General features: G+C 39.0%; 2 protein-coding genes across 20 annotated transcripts in view; one reads left to right on the top strand and one right to left on the bottom strand.

Moving 5' to 3' along the window:
* Positions 1 to 7506, bottom strand: part of HMBOX1 (homeobox containing 1) — a 177734-nt gene extending 170228 nt beyond the window's left edge. For 6 of the 17 annotated variants that reach the window (XM_028494234.2, XM_028494235.2, XM_028494236.2 and 3 more), the window contains exon 1: positions 7200 to 7497. The gene's annotated coding sequence lies outside the window, so the exon portion shown is untranslated. Of the gene's footprint in view, positions 1 to 7199 lie in introns of all 17 variants that reach the window. The other 11 variants (XM_055087346.1, XM_024130757.3, XM_024130758.3 and 8 more) reach the window with 5 other exon arrangements.
* Positions 7507 to 7914: 408 nt separating this feature from the next.
* The window catches only part of INTS9 (integrator complex subunit 9), a 112421-nt gene continuing 99554 nt past the window's right edge, over positions 7915 to 20781 (top strand). For 2 of the 3 annotated variants that reach the window (XM_028494225.1, XM_007115107.3), the window contains exon 1: positions 7915 to 8006. In XM_028494225.1, coding sequence (XP_028350026.1) covers positions 7998 to 8006 — 9 coding nt within the window. In that variant the 5' untranslated portion in view covers positions 7915 to 7997. The remainder of the gene's footprint in view (positions 8007 to 20781) is intronic. The other variant, XM_007115108.4, reaches the window with a different exon arrangement.

Here is a 20781-nt window from a genome sequence, read left to right as displayed (position 1 = left end):
AAAGTGTGAACTGATACCTTAGCTGTCATCCTGCTTCCTCTACACAATCATTTTGGGTAACATTTATCCTTATGAGACTCAGTTTGGTAAAAACAGGGCACTCTTTCTCCTCCTTGAGAGGAATGAGACACAGATGTAAATCACCATACGTATATCATCTACCACTTTGGAAAATCAACTGAAGCGGTAGAGCCACCCAACCTCAAGTATAAACATCAGCATGTAAATAAAACTGATGTCTGTCTAAAGTGGCTTCCAGATCATATGCAACTATGCAATTGTTCCAATAGCAATGTAAAGAAAACACATTACCTGAAATGGAACAAGGATTCAGATTTGTGGGGGAAAAAAGTGAAAGAAGCTACACAAAGTTAATAGGTCTTCAATGAAGTTAGTGAGAAGATAAGAAAAGTCACATTAACAAGGGGAAATCTAGGTTAGAAACATAAGAATGTATTAACATGGCTAGAAAAGTGAATTTTAAAATTGTAGCCTAAATTAGGCAGTAATTTAACTAACATTACTTTTAACTTTGGGAGAAAAAAATAGAAGCCAGAGAATATGGAAGCATTCTTCACATAGCAATATACTTTAAAGTTCACAATTCTTTACTTTTGAAGACATTACTTACAACTGCAACTCTCACAGATTAACACCCAACCCTCCTTATCTATACTAAAGAGGTTTATTTGGCCTACCAGCAGTTTGGCATGGCTAAGGCATAGGGTCTGGGATTGGTAATGATAAATTATAAGGCAGGAACCAGAACATAAACTATCTGGTACAACATGACAATTATATAGTTAACATTTACGATATGCCAAGAGCAGTCTAAGGACTCAACATCATTCTAAGGGCTCACAATAATCCTATGAAATAAGAAGTATTTAGTCCCTTTCAACAGATGAGAAAACTGAGGCACTGACAGATTAAATCATTTGTCTAAGGTCACATAGCTAGTAAGTGGCAGAGCCAAGATTTGGACACAGGTGGAATGATAGTTTGGATTTATCTGAAAGGCTAAGGAGCCAATGAAGGATTATAAGCAAAGGAAGACCGATATTCAAATTCACATTTTATTTTAGCAAGATCTATCAGGTAGGAGTGAATAACGACTAAGGAAAAAAACTGAAACCTCAACATTAGTTAAGAGACTGACAAGGAAAGAGAAATGATGAAGGCCTCAATTAAGGGAATAGCAATAGAATGAAAATAATTGAATAGATATATACAGAGGATGTAAAATCAACTTGACTTATGATTGGAAAAGGGAGAGTGAGGATGATTCCAAGGCTTCACTGACTAGGCCCAAGCCAACAGCTTCACATTTTAATCATACTATTACTTTATCAAAAGCAGAAAGGTTTAATATTAAATCATCCTCATACCAGCAACACCACAGTATTTGACTTTATCCTCTCTGAAAAATGTGACTAAATAACTTACAATTACTGCCACTTGGCAACTCCACACTAATTGTTTAATATGCATACAGTAAAGACAGCTATTAAATATTTTCAGTAAATGACACACAGACCATCACTGAACATAACATGGACAGAGAAGCTACAGAGAATCTGTGAAATTTAGTAAACGTTCTTATAATCAGCACTCTAAATTTTAAAAAAACCCTAAATGCCCTTTAAATGGATTAGAATCATTTTATCACTTATAGGAAGAGGTCTGTAGACACCTCTTTTAAGATTCAAAAAAAGTAAAACTCATTACTTCAAAGTTAAATCGACTAGGTTTTTTCCCCTTCTGTCTGTAAATGTAAACAAACAAAAAAAACCCACTATCCTTATAGCCCAAGTCAAGGATCTGTAAAATACTACATTAGGGTTATAATAACCACTGGAAAAACTTACTGCAACTTCAACCTTATTACCTCTGTTAAGGGTAAAACTATGCTAAAGCCAGGGCCTTCCAGTAACTAAATGCTCTTGGAAAGTGTCCAAAACAATGTTATAGTAAATTTCCAATTTGTTTCATCTAAGATCAAGAAAAACAAGTTATCAAAAGCACTGGGTTATATTTAAATAGGCTCTAACTAAGAGTTTTACATCACATTATCACTCAGAAAAATCTATACTCTTTACTTAGGATGGGACCTAAGACCAGTAAGTCACCTGGCGGGTAGGGGGTGGGGAGGGGAAGTTGCACCTAGGAATTTAATCACATATTACTTAGTATTATTTTCAGAAAAATTTCAATACCACTAGCTTTCTTTTTGAGAGAAACAGCTTTTGGCAGAATCTGCTAAAATCATGGTTTGCAGTGATACTGAAAATCTCCATAGCTTCTATAATGTGGACAACATGTGGTGGTGCTTACTCTGGTTTCTAGCTTGAGCCGTTTTTTAGAGTCTCCTATTATTTGTGGTTCAGATTCCTTTTTTATGGGTTACATGCCTGATAGATATACACCACTATCATATAAAATCAAACATAAAAGTGCTTTATATATGTGAGTGCATATGTGAATGAACATACATGACACTTTAGACAACCTGTGATTTCCACTCATTAACAACTTTTTTAATAAAGTTCTATCTACTAAATTAAGAAGTAAAAGCCAACAGTTAAGAAAATAATCTAACCATACAGCAAAGGGAGCTGTAAAATTAATTCTGGAAGCCAAAAAAAACCTAAATAAAGCAGGTACACAAAACAAACCCAACCTATTTTCACTGAGCATTTTTAAGTTTACCTATAAATGTTAACATTTTTTAAAAGTTGAGTATACCAACTTTCATTTATGAAAAATGACACCCTAGGATAAATTTCTAATTCCCAAAAGAAATAAGTGAAGTTTAAAGATCTGCATACAGAGCTTCCCTGGTGGCGCAGTGGCTCAGGGTCCGCCTGCCGAGGCTCTAACTAAGAGTTTTACATCACATTATCACTCAGAAAAATCTATACTCTTTACTTAGGATGGGACCTAAGACCAGTAAGTCACCTGGCGGGTAGGGGGTGGGGAGGGGAAGTTGCACCTAGGAATTTAATCACATATTACTTAGTATTATTTTCAGAAAAATTTCAATACCACTAGCTTTCTTTTTGAGAGAAACAGCTTTTGGCAGAATCTGCTAAAATCATGGTTTGCAGTGATACTGAAAATCTCCATAGCTTCTATAATGTGGACAACATGTGGTGGTGCTTACTCTGGTTTCTAGCTTGAGCCGTTTTTTAGAGTCTCCTATTATTTGTGGTTCAGATTCCTTTTTTATGGGTTACATGCCTGATAGATATACACCACTATCATATAAAATCAAACATAAAAGTGCTTTATATATGTGAGTGCATATGTGAATGAACATACATGACACTTTAGACAACCTGTGATTTCCACTCATTAACAACTTTTTTAATAAAGTTCTATCTACTAAATTAAGAAGTAAAAGCCAACAGTTAAGAAAATAATCTAACCATACAGCAAAGGGAGCTGTAAAATTAATTCTGGAAGCCAAAAAAAACCTAAATAAAGCAGGTACACAAAACAAACCCAACCTATTTTCACTGAGCATTTTTAAGTTTACCTATAAATGTTAACATTTTTTAAAAGTTGAGTATACCAACTTTCATTTATGAAAAATGACACCCTAGGATAAATTTCTAATTCCCAAAAGAAATAAGTGAAGTTTAAAGATCTGCATACAGAGCTTCCCTGGTGGCGCAGTGGCTGAGGGTCCGCCTGCCGATGCAGGGGACACGGGTTCGTGCCCCGGTCCGGGAGGAAACTGCATGCCGCGGAGCGGCCGGGCCCGTGGGCCATGGCCGCTGAGCCTGCGCGTCCGGAGCCTGTGCTCCGCAACGTGAGGGGCCACAGCGGTGAGAGGCCCACGTACCGCAAAAAAAAAAAAAAAAAAAAAAAATCTGCATACAAAAATAATAGAAGAGCTGCAAAAAAATGAATCGAAAAAGCAAACATGGTTTTACAGGAAACATGGAAGCTATCTGAAACATTAAAAGTGGAATGGACTTATTATCAATATAACAAACAAAAGATCCAAAATGAACAAATTAAGCATATACTCCCCATGTGTTTAACTTCTTCTGAAACAAGCAATGCCATACCAATCAATGCTTGCCACAAATATTGCCATAAATTGGTCACTTCTATCTTTTTAAATGATGAAACAATGAAAGGTTTGTTGCAACATATTTATAACTTACCAATACTGAGCTATTAAGTTTCTATTAGTGATGCTTCCACTAAGGATTTGTGCTAAAAAGACTGAAATCTATTCATACAGCAGTGAAAAATGAAGCCTCACTAAAGACATTCAATATAAAGCTGACCCCTAAAGGTTCCTTGATGCACGTTTGCAACCACAGTATTCACAGTATGCAGTACACTAGCAACAGACTGGTTAAAAACAGTTTGGATTTTCAACCTCCCAATACAGGCAACATTTTTAGAAGCAATCACATTAAATAAACATGTCTTTCACAGTTACGGGATTAAATTTTAAGCTTGATAGGCACCAATTCCCTGATTTTCTACTTTTTTGTAAACCATATGACTTCCACATGCTGAGAACGTATTATGCTTTAACCTGCAGTAAAGGCTTTACAACATTTTAATGCTCGGTGCCTAAAATGCAACAGAAGCACCCCACCCCATCGAATGCAAGGAATATATCTGGTTTCAACCAAACCACTAGTCAGAAAAAGTTTAATGAATGCCTTTCCCAGTAAGTAACTTTGCATTTCTGTAGAGGAAAACAAACAAAAAGAAAATCTGAGGTGAGGGTGGGTGGAAGAGAAAATCTTCTTATATTTTAATATTTTTCCAACTCTTAACAAACATTTTAGTTTTTTTATTTCTAAAATAATTATTGAACATTTTAAAACACTATGTCTAGTAGAATATCTTTCAGCAGAAAAAAACTATTATGTAGTTACACAGGATTTTTCTCCAGTTTTTGCGAAGTAATATTTCAGGCTAAAATAGGTTAAAACTAATAATTCTGGAAATCCTAGTCTATAGCAAACTGAAACCTCAACTTTGTATCAACATATTGTATGCTCTAAATTTGAGATTCAGAAAACACATCAATTTTTTTTTTCTATTCAGGTCAATCTAAATATATATGCTACCTCATGTTTATAGACAGCTTATCTGTGTGAATGACCAACTGCAGAAATTTCCAATCAAAGGCTATAAAACATACCATAAAATTACACACTATGTGACGTTCAGTTTTTATGGTATCTAAGGTCCTTTACTGATAGGTTCAAGAATTGATAAGTTTGGATATGTAAATATGTAAATACATTAAATATGTAAATACATTAAATTCTCAGCAGTCGAAAGAGAAATTATGCCAAATCCTTTAGTTATTTAAAAGTCCATTACACTAAAAATCTGTGACAAAAGAATGGTTATTGAAAAACTTATATTTCAGACCGAAAGAAGTACAAATTATATTATCTTAAATCTCCTGGTGTAATGTTTTTAAATATTAAAGACTGTGAGAAACAAGAAATGTTGCAATCCTCTTTCCTTTATAACTCCAATTGAAACGCGGAAGAAAAAAAAATCAGAATTCAAATTTGCCAAACTTGACTTATACACATAATTCAACTAGATCTTAGTTGTGCAATTTTAAAATAAGTTTAATGCAAAGCACTGCAATCTTGATGTGATAATTACCTGTGGAAGAAATGCAAAATAAAAACAAATGCAGTTCCTTTTCATGGAATGATGCATTTTACAGCAAAACCACTAAAAGCACAACCACGTAGCACAAACTAAATAAACAGGCACAGGAGGCTGCATGTCCATCCAGGAAGAGAAATGTACCACGCCAAGAAAGAAAGGAAAGAAGGAGGGAAGGAAGGCAGACAGGCAGGCGGGCAGGCAGGCGGGCGGGCGGGCAGGCAGGCAGGCAGGGAGAGAAGACAGAGGTTTCGATACCTGCAGGATCCCAGAGAAATGAACTAGTCACATCACTCTCTCCTATATGATACGTAGGGTTTTTTAAAGCTCCAGGGTAAATAAAAACAGCAACCACTGTATACCACCATTCAACTTTCCATAGTACAGTATCTTTAATGCCAACTGCATTCTCCCCTTCACTCACCCAGTGTTTCCCCTCTTCCATACCAGCTTTCAGACAAATGTGAGACAGAACAGGGTGGGGTAGAAGAAAAATACAAGCAGCGCCTTTCCGCTACTCCCCCCGCACCTCCAACAATTTCCAACAGTTCTTCCTACTACGAAAATAAGTCGCCCTATCTCAGGATACACAACAGTCATTCTGTGTCTTCAGTAGACACACAGAGAGGCGTACACATGGCAGCACTCCCGAAGCCCCACCCCCAAGCCCCCGAATCTTAAGTACTGTTTAATCTATTGAACGCGAAGACCACAGCGAGATCCCTCCACCTACTGTTTCGGGGTGAGGGTGGGTGGAGGACTCCTTTCAAAGTAGCCCCAACAGTGTAACCAAAACACGGTTCCGGAATAAAATATTAAGAACACTTTTCCTTTCCCACCCAGCTGCCGACTTCAGGATGCAAAAAGCCATCTCCACACCCCCGCATCTCTCCAGGGCTCCTGCCCGGAGTTTGGGGTGGAGATGCGTCCCGGGAGGCGGGGAGGAGTGTGAGCGGGCGATGGGACACAAACGAGTCGCTCACCGCGGCCACCCTGCGCCGCGTCGCCAGCCCAGAGGTCCAGGACCCGCACCTCGCGCACGCCTCTCCGCCCAGGCCCAGCTAAAAGCTCCGACTCCGGCTCTCGAACTTCCTCTCCGGAGTCATTTATTCAAGGCGAACACATCACCCAAGTACACGTCACCCAGTTTCAAACACAGTTCTGCACCCCAAACAAACCCACACACCTCAAATTCCCTTCACAGTTTCCCAAACTCCAAACAAGAGACCCCACCTCCAGGATTCAAACCTTCCGCCCATCGGGGAGGCAACCAGGAGGAAAGAGTTGGGGAGCAACCGACGCCTTTCCATTACCGCCCCCACAGACTGCCCCACCCCAGACCCTGCGTCCGGGTCGCCCCCATCCGAAGCCCCCCGCTTCCTCCCTCCTCTCAGTCAGGCCGCTTAAGAGACCCATCCCCAGCCCACTCACTTTCTCCCCCAAACCCCTCCAAAAAAAAAAAAAAAAAAAAAGTGAAGAGAAAGAAGTGAGGAAAGAGACTTGAGGTAGTCCGGCTTCCAAACCGCTCGACTCACCTCAGAATCCTTGCTGAGTTCTCTCCGCCCGGCACAGCCCCCTCCCCAACGTCCCGGTACGAAGGGCTGAGGTAGGGAGGAGGGGAAAGCGGGAGGGGGAGGGGTGTCTTCCGCGTGGGGCGCCCGTCGGGACTGGGGAGGGGTTGAGGCCGGCGCAGGAAGAGGAGAAGGGGGAGGGGAGGCCCCTATCTCCCACTCTCCCCCTGAAAACCTCCCTTGTCTCAATCACATCAGACTGACTGTCTTTGTCTGGCTGACAACCGCCATATTGATATCAACAGCCCCGCTCCCACCTGCTGCCGCCTGGCGGCCCTGGGAGTTGTAGTTCCTGCCTCCCTTGAGTAAACGCGCCGGACCGGGCGTCCGGAGGCCCCAGGGAACTACAGCTCCCGGCAAGTCCCGCGCCCATCCGCCTTCCCACAGGGAGGAGGGGAAAGGGGCGCCAAAGCCGTAGGGACTACACATCCCAGAATACCATGGATCCCGGGCCCAGCAGGGGGACATGATATCATGCTGGGGTGGAGAGGGAGGATGAATTGGCGGCCGGGATGAATTTGAGCTGACGGAAGGAGGTATTCTGAGAGGAAAAGGAGGAAAAGGAAAGACGACCACAGTTCCCATGATGCACGGAGAGATGACTACATTTCCCATGATGCAGCGGGGGGGGGGCGGTGCGTAGGGAAGAAAAACTGCATGTCCCGCGATGCTCTCGGCCGGCGGGTGGCGGAGATTGAACCGGAAGACGCTTTCTGGGTCTGAGGAGTGGAGTGACTGGTATTGAACAGCCAAAAGTCCAATATGAAACTGGTGAGTCTCCGCTCCTAGGTCAGAGGGCATATCCTTTTGGACTTCGTCGTTTCCATCTTGGGAAGGGAACCGTCGCGGAGGAGGGGTGTCAGTTAGGGACTAGAAAGTGGGGTGGACTAAGGAAAGCTACTGTTTGTTGCTGAGGAGTTTGAATTCCACCTCCCACCCCCGACCCCCCGTAACTGCCTGGTCTTATTCATTCCTTGGCGGGTCCCTTTGGTTAGGTAAGAGATTGACTCTGTCACCTTTCTTCACATACAAACTAACATTGGGCTTAATGAACCAGGTTTGACTTGTTTCCCAGCTGCCACGTGAGTGTTGTAATGGGTTAATTTCTTTCCACGCGACTGGCACTTGATTAGCGTTTCTTCCTACGGTTGTTGAGAAGGCTTTGGTTAACATATGAACAGAGTTTAGAAATACTGGGCAGAGCGTAATCTCTTATTAAATTTTCCGTTATAGACTCCTAACTGCTCTTGCTGCTCAGAGAAGGACGAGGTCAGGGTGTGATCTTGCAGGATTTGAATCTTAAACCCTGTGTAAGATGGGCTGAAAGGAAGTGTTAAGGCGTTCCAGTCTAGAGCTGTAAGGGACTGCGTGAGCCAAGGTTAGATGGATGCCAGGATACTTGGAAAAGTCTTTGCATCACAAAACTCAAGACACTTGGCTTATAGGAAAGTTGCTCAGGCCTTTGTTTTGAGCCATTTTACTCTGTGCACACAGATTTAACTAGTTTACTCCAACTGTATGGGATTAGTAATAGCATAATTAGAGTAGAGAAGCAGGTGTGAGATGCTGTTTCTCAACCTTTTAAAATTCATGTTCCTGCAGCCAAGTGTTGTCAGGCTTTACTTTCGGTAGTTTTTGTAGAAAAACAAAAGGTTTCTTTTCTTAATTATTTGAGCATGCTTTTGCAAATTGTACGCGTACGTACACACACGCTACAGGCATATATACTCTGCACAGTGTCAGCTGTTTTCTGAGAAGTCAGAGAAAGTATTAAAAGTGGATTCAGCTCCAAAACTGTCTCTATCTACAGCTGTTTAGGTAAGGAGAAGGGCACAGATCAGTAAACCTTGAGAGTAACAATTTGCTCCTGGGTCAGTTTTGGAAACATTTAAAAATGCAGAATTGAAAGTCACCACCCTTGCTCTAAAGAAGCATGCAATCTAATGAAGAAGATACAAAAGTAATGAAAAAGTTATAATTCACTGTGTTCATGTTCAGGGTTTGGGGATTGAGAGGATAATGAGGGTGCATGGGGAGTGTGAGACAGCTCCTTGGAAAGGTGACTCTTTAACTGATAAGAAGGGTGGGTAGGCTAGGACCTTCTTGAAGAGCGTTCAGTTTATAGAAGCAACAGAGCTTGGCACCAGAATGGTTGAAACACAGACCATGTTCCCTCAATGAAAGATAAATCTCAATTGGTGTGCTTGGTGTAAAGGCAGGCAAGTGGGAAAGTTTTTTCCCATAACAACTCATTTGCTGAGGGTATCAGAGTTAGGGTTTAGTTTACATATACTTTGGTTTGCTTATAAACTCCTGCTTATTTTATTTAGAGATGTGAAAACGTGGAAAAAAGTAGAAACTCACATTTTTTCCTTTAAGAACCATAAAATGCCTCAGAGGAGGAGGAAGTATTTTGTCTGTACTCCCTCCCTCTTTACTTGTCATCCACGTAGTACATAACTAAAAGTCATTTGGTAGTTGATGATTTATAATGCAGAATATCTTAAAGCACAGCAAAGTGGTTTCAAAAACATCAGCACATTCGCACTCAGTAAGTTAGACTTCTTTTTTGTCATGCCTCCCATAGAGTTGGAATAAATCCTCCATGGCCTAAAAATTTTAACTTTGTGTACTGCATCAGAAATACGTAGTAAGCCATACTTTGTATTTCTATCATGAAACACAGAAATACATTTTATCAAGCACATTCTTGTTTTGGAGTTGATGGCTTCTCCAAATATCCATCCCATGCACAATCTATGACCACATCTTGTTGATTCTGCAGTTCTTGAACTGGTCTGTGTCTCTCCAGTACCACTAATACTCCCTTTGTACGGGCTCTTTTCACTTGACACTTGGAATTCAACAAGGCCTTCTAACTGGTCTCCCTGCACTCAGTCGCAACACCCTCCAATCCATTCTCTACCTGGCGTCCCAGAAGTTGCTTGAAATTGCAGAGTTCCCTAAAACCCCTCAGTAGCTTCCTTTGCCCTTAGGATAAAGTCTTACAATTCTTGACTTACCTGGTCCTCCCAGCTTCTCCACCCCTCCTCTCCCTTGATCTCCTTGTTCCAATTATATTGCATGTCTTCCAGTTCCTTGAACTCCCCCTGCTCTCTTTTTTTTAATTAATTAATTAATTTCGGCTGCACCAGGTCTTAGTTGCAGCATGCGGGATCTTTAGTTGCGGCATGTGGGATCTAGTTCCCTGGCCAGGGATCGAACCCGGGCCCCCTGCATTGGGAGTGCAGGGTCTTAGCCACTGTGCCACCAGGGAAGTGCCCCCCACCCCACTCTCTTTTGCCTCTGGGACTTGAAATCTGTTCCATTGCCTCCACCTCTTTTTTGCCTGACTTATTTCTTCATATATTTCAGATCTCTGTTTAAATAGCACTTCTTCAAGGTTTCCTTGAATTAAGTACCCCTGTTATGTGCTTCCATGGCACACTTCCTTTTTTATGGCACTTGTAATTATTGGCTTTATGTCTGTCCTCCCTCTTGTGGACTCTTGAATTCCCAGGGCCCGATGCATTGTGTGATGCCACTACATAGTAGTAGAATAAATAATTCCTGAAAGATTGTCAAGGTCTGTTAATATTCTTGAGAAAAGATTAAGGGGTGAAGTCAAAACATTACAATAAGCAATAACCATTGGAGCAAAAAAGAATGATTGCTGCCTTTTATGGAGCACTTACTGTGTGCCAGGCATTGTGCTAGGGAGGTACTTGCTATTTAGTGTCACATTTTGTCCTTTGATCTAGATGATAGTGTTCCCATTTTATAGAAGAAAAACTGAGCCTTCAGGAGATGAAGTGGCTCGAAGTGACACAGATGAAAAGAGTGGTAGACCCAGGATCTGAACCCAAGATTCCTTCCTCCAGAGTCTGTTGCTTAATGAGGGCAGGGACTCTGGTGCTTTGCACAGGGACCAGCACATGCTGGGTTATCTCTCACAGAAACGAAGCCAGAGTGCAGACTGAGAGAAAGTTCATTCAAGGATATTTTCTAAATTAGCTTTAAATCTGAGTTTGGTGGAATTAAGATCTTAAGAAAGATTATTGGTAAAAAATTAAATTCTGGGGACTTCCTTGATCATCTAAAGGGCTCCATATCAGAGCATACCAGTTGAGTGCCCGGGTTGGTGTCTATACTACCTAATTTAGCCTCTGTGATGCCATTTATAGTTCTCTAACCTTACCCATCACTGTCTTGGTGGCTTTTCACACACCCAAAGGAAGACGCTGGATGCCAATATACTGTAATCCTTGGATAGCTCCTTCTTAGATACCAACTCAAAGGATTTTAATGACTGTCTATAATATCAGGCAGCTTTATTTAAGGAAAATTAATTGGCACCTTCAATTAATCAGAATAATTTTGAAAGGAACAGGAAAATTAGAAACGTGTCCTCTAAATTAGAACATTTTAGAGCATGTTCTGCTTTTAGTATAGATTGAGCCTAATTGGGTGCACCCTCATGGCCAAATTCAACAAAGGGTAGAAACTAGAATTCACCCGGGTCTTTAACAAAAGACCATGAGACAAAAATAAAAAAATTTAAAAATACCGAATACATTGACAGAAATTGAATTTGAAACATCATGGCCAGGAATTTAGTCATTAAAATAGATGAAGGTTAAAATGAGTAAAATGATAAGAAGCAGTTCAACAATGCGTCGTGTGTCATACTTCCTATAGATAGTTCCAGTGATGGAGAGAATCTTCTAGTTTATTCAGTCAACAAAGATTTTATTATGCAACCACAGTATACCTTTGGCATTCAAAGTTTTAATACTTTCCATTCTATTACATTTGACCCCAAAGATTGATGACAGGGAATTATTTGTAATTTTGCTGAGGCACAAATTTGAATGTGCCTTTAAGATGAATGACAATCCTTAGTGAATGAGCCTGATTGCCTCAGAATCCAGGGCTCTCTGCAGTTCTTGTGGCCCACTTGTTAAAGGTCTGAAAGAAAGGTCACTTAAACGCTTGTTACGTTATACTTTTTGAATTTGATGGAGGAAAGTATATGCTGTAGTTTTATTTACAAATTTAAAGCCTCAAGAAGGCCTTGAGGTATATTCTTTGGTGGTCTATGCTCCTCTGTGAAAATGCTGTTTCATTACTACTGGCTTTGGGGGGTGGCGGGGAGGCTCAAACTTTTAACTCACCATGTCTCTTAGGAGAACAGATGGAGCAAAGCAGTAGATTCATGGGCCACTTCCAGCTGAGGACAAGTAAAGCACCAAGTGGAATTGTAGATTATAAAGAAAATATTGGCTTGAAAGGGGCAAATCCTGCTCCAAGGTCAGTTTAACAAATCATTAGAAAGGGGTGTGGTTAATCCTCACCTTGGATCTGAGTGCGATGAATTCTTCCTGCAATTTTCAGACTTACAGAATCCTTTCAGCTTCTTAGGCTTTGGATCAGGAACAGAAAATTTCTTGCTGTAAATTACAAACACTCACAATTTTACCAGGACTTAATTCACCTATTTCAGTACAATTGTTAAAATGTCAACCTGATTTCACTATCTTTTCAGTGTTTCTCTTTGCTGGTTGATTAGAGTGCCCTCGTGTGTCTTTATGATTTAATATCATTTCAAGTTTTAGAAAGGTCACGTTTTATCATCACCACCTCAGTGTGATAGGTTTTTATCCCTTTAGAATGGTTTCCTCAAACTCTGAAAAGTGACATAAGGCCAATCACATACATTGTTCAGTAGTGCTCTCAGATGAAACCGGCTATTTTAGTCTTGGGCATTTCAGAGTCCTAATGGTTACCCTGAAGATTAAATCTTTTATACTTAAGGCAAAAAAAATATATAGCAAGGTTTTTTTCAGTAACAGTTGACTTGAAAAGAAAATTTTATATTTGCATGTAATACATATAGTCTGACGTACGGTACAAGCATGACAGCACTGCCGTTGCCTGTAACTGCGGTAGCACATTAGTTTTGTGACTGGCTTACTCTGCGTACTCAATCCCTCTGCCATTTGCTCTGATGATCCGCAAAGTGTACTTGAAGGACAAGGGCCAAGAGTGCATCATGGCCACAGGACACAGTAAAACCTAGCATTCCAAATGGAAAGTTCTCTCCTGGCTTGCTGAATACCAGCAGAGGTCCAGGGGTAAACTGCTCTTCAGTCATCATCATCCATTTATTCATTCAACAGATCTTCCTGAACACCTGCCTCTTCTGTGCTATGCATTACCCAAGGTACTATGTATATTCCAGTGAAGAAAACAGATTTACTCTCTGCCTTTATGGAACGTAAAGTCCAGCGGGCTTACTGTGCAGTTCAAACAGTATTACAGTGAACTTTCTGATGTAGTGCTATTGTTGGGCCCTGGCTCAAGTAGTTTTTGAATATAATGGTTCAAAATGTATTTAATTGTATCTTAGAAGATGCCTTCTTAAAATTGTAACAGACATGGCCAATTTGCCCACTGGTTTACCATTTTACCAGTAATGTATGAGAATACATTTCCCCACTCTTGCCAGGGATGCCATCTGTTTCTTTACTCTTACTATGTGTCTTACTAATGTAACCATCTTCTTTCATCAATCCTCACATCCTCTTGTCTCTTAGACTTTGGCTATATTTAGTAAAAGGTCCTTACAGTAGTGATGTATGGATGTGGGAAAATGTACCAAAAATAGGAGCAGATTTCTTCAGATAAAAAAGTGGTGCCGTGAGAATCTTTAAAAGGAATTTTTCAAAGAACCTCTGGTGTTGCTTTGAAAATGCTGATGCGTGGGAGCAGTAGTTGTTATTATAAGTATTATGGGGTCTGGCAGATTGGAGAGGCAGCTGGGTCAAGTGTGTGTAAATGGCAGAGGAGACCCCCGTGCCCCCCAGAAGGGAAAGGGATGACTGGTGAGATGAAGCTAGGAGTTGGCGTATCAGGAAGGGCTAAATCAGAAGGGCAGATGTCAGAATTTGCCGAGATCCTGAGAAAAGGCAAGAATGCTAACAGAAGATGAAGGGGAATAGGAAAGACTAGGAGAAAGGAGTTAGCTTGAAAGCCCCAAGGGGCTCGGTGATCGAGACTAAACTATGGTGGGAATTTTACTGTGAGGAAAACAGGAAGTTTAAATTGCCCCTGATTGACCATATAGCTGAAGGAAATGCCCTAAGGGTCTAAAACATTTTAATTTATTGAAAGCACAGCTGAATGAACTTTAGCTCTCTCAAGGATAGATAATCAGATAGATGATGTTCAAGAAAGCCATTCTTTAATAGGAATTGTAAAACTAACACCCTTTTTGCCCTTAAGGTGCAGTTTATTTTTCATCCCTCATGCTTATGAATGGGGTGGGGGAATGTGAATAATAAAAGGTCTTGCATAATCTATTCTTCAGATTTATGGCCTAAGCAGAGATTGGATTTTCCTAAATGTAGTATTTCTGCATTTTTCTATTCCAGTAAAATAGAGAAAGGCATAATCAGATGTTCTGATTTAATAAGGCTTCCTTCTCATATGTTTTTTCAGTGTATGAAAGTACAGGTAAACAAGAAGTAGTATTAATAATGTAAAGGATATTATAATTGTTACTTTTTTTTTTGCGGTACGCGGGGCTCTCACTGTTGTGGCCTCTCCTGTTGCGGAGCACAGGCTCCGGACGCGCAGGCTCAGCGGCCATGGCTCACGGGCCTAGCCGCTCCGCGGCCTGTGGGATCCTCCTGGACTGGGGCACGAACCCGTATCCCCTGCATCGGCAGGCGGACTCTCAACCACTGCGCCACTAGGGAAGCCCCTTTACATTTTTAAAATAGCTTTATTGAGGTATAATTAACATACCACAAAACTCATAACATTTAAAAGGTACATTGCAGTGACTTTTAGTAAATGTACAGAGTTATACAACAGTCACCACAATCCAGTTTTAGAATGTTTTCATTACTCCAGAAAGATCCCTTGTGCCCATTAGCAATCCCCATAACTACCTCCAGGCCCAGGCAACCAATAATCTTCTGTCTTGTAGATTTGCCCTTTCTGGTCATTTCATATGAATTGATTCATGCAATATGCAGTCTTCTGTGTCTGACTTTTCATTTAGCATAATGTTTTTGAGGTTCATCCATGTTGTAGCATGTATTGCTCAGTAATATTCTATAGGAATATGTCACATTTTGTTTATCCAGGTGACATCTGGATTGTTTCCACTTTGGGGCTATTAATATTGTGTGGACATAAGTTTTTATTTCTGATTTCTCCATGTTTTCATTTCTTTGTCTTTCATGATTACACTGGCTAGAACCTCCAATACAATATTGAATAGAAGTGGTGCAAGCAATGGTGCCAGTCTTTTTTCCCCTTCCCAATCTTAGGGAGAAAGCATTCAGTCTTTCACCACTGAATACAATATGAGCTGTAGGTTTTTCATAGTTGCCCTTTATCAAGTTGATGATGTTTCCTTCTGTTCCTGGTTTGTTGACCATTTTTATCATGAATGGGTCTTGGATTTTATCAAATGCTTTTCCTTTGTGTATCAAGATGATCATATGGTTTTTGCCCTTTATTATATTAATAAGTATATTAACTTAGTTGAATTTTTAATGTTAAATCAATCTTGCATTCCAGGCATAATTCCCAGTTGGTCATGATGTAGAATCCTTTGTAGGTATTGCTGGATTTAGTTTGCTGATATTTTGTTGACGATTTTTGCATGTATATATATATATATATATATATATATATATATATATATATTCATGAGAGAAATTGGTCTGTAGTTTTCTTATGATGTCTTTGTCTGGCTTTCGTATCAGTAATATTGTTCTCATAGAATGATCTGGGAAATGTTCTCTCCTCTATATTCCAGAAGAGTATGTGTGAAGAATTGGTATTTCTCTTTAAATGTTTGATAGAATTCATCAGTGAAGCCATCTGGGCCTGGGCTTTTCTGGGAGGATTTTTAAATGACTAAGTCAATTTCTTTACCTGCTATAGGTCTCTTCAGATTTTCTCTTTGTGCATTAGATTTTTTTAAAAATTGTGATAAAATATACACAACATAAAATTTACTATTTTAACCATTTTTAAGTGTACAGTCCAGTGACATTACATTCACATTGTTGTGCAGCCATCACTACCATCCATTTCCAGACATCACTTAGCATAATATCATCAAGGTTCATCCATGTTGTAGCCTGTGTCAAAATTTCCTTCCTTTTTAAGGCTGAATAATATTCTGTTGTATACCGCATATGTTTTATACATTCATCTGTCAATAGACACTTGGGTTGTTTCCACCTTTTGGTTGTTGTGACTAAAGCTGCTGTGAACACGGATGTACAAAAATCTGTTCAAGTCTCTGCTTTCAAATTTTTTTGGTATACACCCAGAAGTTGAATTGCTGGATCATACAGTAATTCTAATTTAATTTTCTGAGGAACCAACATACTGTTTTCCATTTTTTTACATTCCCACCAGCGATGCACAGGGGTTCTGATTTCTCCACATTTTCACCGCTCATCAACACTTGTCATTTTATCTTTGTTCGTTTAGGTAATAGCTATCCTAATGGATGTGAAGTAGTATCTCAGTAAGGTTTTGATTTACATTTCCCTAATGATTGGTGATGTTGAGCATCTTTTTGTGTTTCTTAAAATAGGTAATACATGCACATTGTTTAATTTTTTAAAAAATCTGTACACAGGTTTTAAAAAAAAGAGAGAGAGAGAAGATCCTGTGCCACCTTTATCTTCCTCCCCAAGAGCAATCTCAGTTGTCAGGTTCTTGTGGATCCTTCAGAGATATTCCGTGGAAATATACACGTGTGTAATTTCCATCCCTTTTTTGTTTTTTACATAAATGGTGAGATACTGCCCACACTAGTTTTGCATATTCCTTTTTCTTTTTTAAGTTAGAAATGCATCTTAGAGATCATTTCATGTCAACATTTAGAACAGCTTCATTTTATAAAACACAGCATATCCACACCTAATTGAGTCTGCATTTAACAAGATCCTGGGTCATTTGTTTTCAATGTTACTTTCATTCTAAACAATGAAATAGTTTCAGTGCTCCTTTCAAAGAAAATTTTTTTTTAATATTTGTAATGGACACTTTGTCTTTTCATTGTCTAAAGGAGGAGTTTAGAATCATGGATGTTAGGCTGGAAGGTAGAGTTCTCCTTCCTCCACATACATCCCTCCCAACTATTTGAGTATCATTCATTGTTACTTAAAGTTTAGGGCATGGTTTTTGTTGCTAATATAATACGTAACATGTGAAATTAGTGTCAGCACGGCTCAAAAATATGTTCAAACTATTGCTAGAAAAAAAGTCAGTTGCACAGTGTTATTTAGGTATACTATAATATATCTAACCAAACCTTCCTCTGTGAGCATGAGGTTGTTTCCAGTCTTTAGCAATTAGAAATCACGTCACATAGATAATCTCTTTTGTGAGCATTTTTATAAGTATATCTGTAGCATATATGTCAAAGGGCATAGGCATTTTTTATTTCATTTTATTGCCAAAAATGCCCACATCGCGACTTGGCAGATTACACCCTTGCCAGCAGCATATCCCAACTCACCACTACAGTGTTATCATCAAGCTGTCTTATTTTTTTCTCCTGGGAAAGTGAAAAAAATGGTATGTCATTATACTTTTTTATGTTATTTTTCTCTCATTATGTATAAGACGTGGAACATCTTTTCATATGTGTAGAAAAGCACCTATATTTCCATTTCCTTTTCATCTCTCTTCTTCCCTACTTGATCTATTAATACTACACTGCTAAACTATTTTACCTTCTGTAGCTCTAGAGTGTATTTTAATATCTTGTAGTACTTGTTCCCACTCATTGTTCCTCACTTCAGAATTTTCCAGACTACTCTCCTTTATTTTTCATATAAAATTTAGAATTATTAGTTTCCAATAAAATCCTTTTCATATTTTGCTTGGAATCAGGTTAAATTTACAAAATTTAAGGATAGAATTGACTATTTCTTTCAACATATCATTGAGTCTATCTAAGAACAAGAAGTGTCTTTTCCTTTATTTAAACCATTTTTTAAGCATATCTTTTTGGTTGTTACTGTAATTGGAATCTTTTCCTACATTGTTTACTTATAAGAAGGGTATTTCTTTTTTGCATTCCCTACACAGCCCTATGCTGAACTTTCTTATTTTAATGTTTAGTAGTCTTTCCATTTAATTCTCTTAGGTTTTTAGGTATATAACTTTGCAGATAATTTTTTTAACCTCATTTTTTTTTCCTGTGGTGTAATTACATTGGCTTATACTTCCAGAATAGTTTGGAACAGGAGTGGTGGTCGTAGACATCTGTGTTCTATTTCTGATGTGAGTGGACATGATGCTTGAACTCAACATGGCACTGTTACATTGACTTCTGGCTTGAAATTTTTGTATATTTTAATTTACATACTACAACTGCTTTCTTGCTCCAAAATTTTCTATTCACTAAAAAAAGTGAGATTGTTTCACATAGCCCAACAGTAAGTTATTTTCTAAGAGGAAGATCTATTTGTGTTGTATTGTTTGTTCTAGGCAGTTAATTATATCTTGCAAGCCATTTCCAGAGTTTTGAGAAAACAGTGGTTTTTATAACTTGAAGTCTTAGGTGGTACGTAGCAGACTTGTAGAAGTAAAAGACTTCTATGACCTTAACAGAAAATTGCAAGGTTTCCTTGGGAAAACAGAAGAGCCAGAAATAGTTTCTCTCTTTTTGTACTTAAGAGACAGGCCTGATAAAGGCAAGAAATGTAAACAAATTATCTGTTAAAATAAACATTACCACACCAAAAAAAAAAAAAATCTGTAGAAACAAAAAGGAATTCAGAGCCCTAGGCAGTGGCTTATTTATTTTGAACTGTATTTGAGTCAAGCTTCATAGATCCAATAGGAAGAAACTGTTGATGAATAACTGTGTGATAGTTAAAACTAACAGATAAGAGAAGCCGTATCCAAAATCCATTGTTTGGCTCTAATTGTATAGCCAATGAATGTTATTAAATGCCTATCTGGTACAAAACCTACTCGGTGCTGTGGAGCAAACTAAAAATGAGTAAGACATAGACCTTACCTCTCAGTAACTCACTATTCAACAAACCATAGGTAAGTGTATTGTGTATACTATTGATGTATGTGACTGAGTATATGTGGTTTTAGTAACAGACTGTGATAAAGGCAATAGTAAGATCAGGATTATGAAAGATGAATTCCAACCAGAGAATCAAAGTTTCCTAGAGAAGTAAAATTTGAGCTGGCCTTGGAAAGTACCTTGGCTGACAAATACGTCGGAGGAGGAACATGATGGTCTTATTCCAGGTAGATGGAACAGTTACATTTAGAAGGATTTGGATTATATTCATGGTTCCTACCCTCTTCCCTGCCACCCGCCCCCCCCACAAAATAGTAATAATAATAGTAGGAGTGAGAGGAAACTTTGAGAGATGATGGATACGTTTATAAACTTGATGGTGGTGATGGTTTCATGGATATATACTTATCCCCAAACTCAGCAACTTATTTACATTAAATACATACATCTTTTCACATGTCAGTCACACTTCAATAGAGTGGTTTTTAAAAAGATTTGGAAGTGAGGTGTTCAGTTTTCCCATAATGTGCATATGCACTTTATATGGTTTTTGCTCTGTAGCAGTGTGTACAAAAATAGACACATTTCTGTCTTCTCACATTCTCCTAATTCATTACTTTAGAATATCAACATTTTTATTATATGTGTGTTGTTAACATCTGAAAGGTTTGTACGTGTGATTGGAGCTCTACCTCACTGCAGTTGGGACCTTGCTGAGTGTATTAGGAACGAAAGTTAGAAAGGTAGATTGAAGCCACAGTGGTGGACTTGGAATATAAGACTTAGCAGTTTGAGAAGTAAAAAAAATAAGGATTTTTTTTAAGAAAAAGTTTCAGGGAAGTTTAAGAATTTTAAACACCTAGAGCCTTTAAATTCATCCCTTCTGAAATCTAGGACAAAGGAGTTAGAACTATATTTTACACACTTAAAAACTTTGGAATGTGAAATCAAAACGTATGATTCATTGCAGTTACAGAAAATATTTTTTAAAGTGAAAATAATCAAAACAAGAAGCATTAGGGAGCTTAGCAAATGCATCAGAGTAAATCAAAGTCAGAATTACCTACTTAGGACAAGATTTTTCTAAGCACCTTACACGGACCCCATAAACAGTAACAGAATTAATAAATACATCAAAAAGTGAAAGGGATCCAGAGAATCAGTGGGACCAGTTGTTGGGCGCCATGTACGAAGAGTGCCCAGATAGGAAAAAGAAGAGAACAGACACCCTCATTGATTCCTTGACGTTCACCTTTACTGAGAAAGAGTTGGGGAGCCCCATTCCTGCAGACCTGCTAAATGCGTAGAATATACTTGGTCACATCAACAGGTTGAGTAGAGAGAAACCATTAGAAACTGTGATGCTGTCCTCAGGGTATTTTTGAAATAACATTTTCAGATAGTAAAACTAACATAAATTTCAAGTGTGTGTGCAGTTTGATGAATTTTTACCTAGTTATG

The sequence above is a fragment of the Physeter macrocephalus genome, chromosome 9 (genome assembly GCF_002837175.3).
Source record: "Physeter macrocephalus isolate SW-GA chromosome 9, ASM283717v5, whole genome shotgun sequence".
Taxonomy (NCBI): domain Eukaryota; kingdom Metazoa; phylum Chordata; class Mammalia; order Artiodactyla; family Physeteridae; genus Physeter; species Physeter macrocephalus.
Note: the sequence above shows the minus strand (reverse complement) of the source record. Positions and strands in the feature narration are given on the sequence as shown.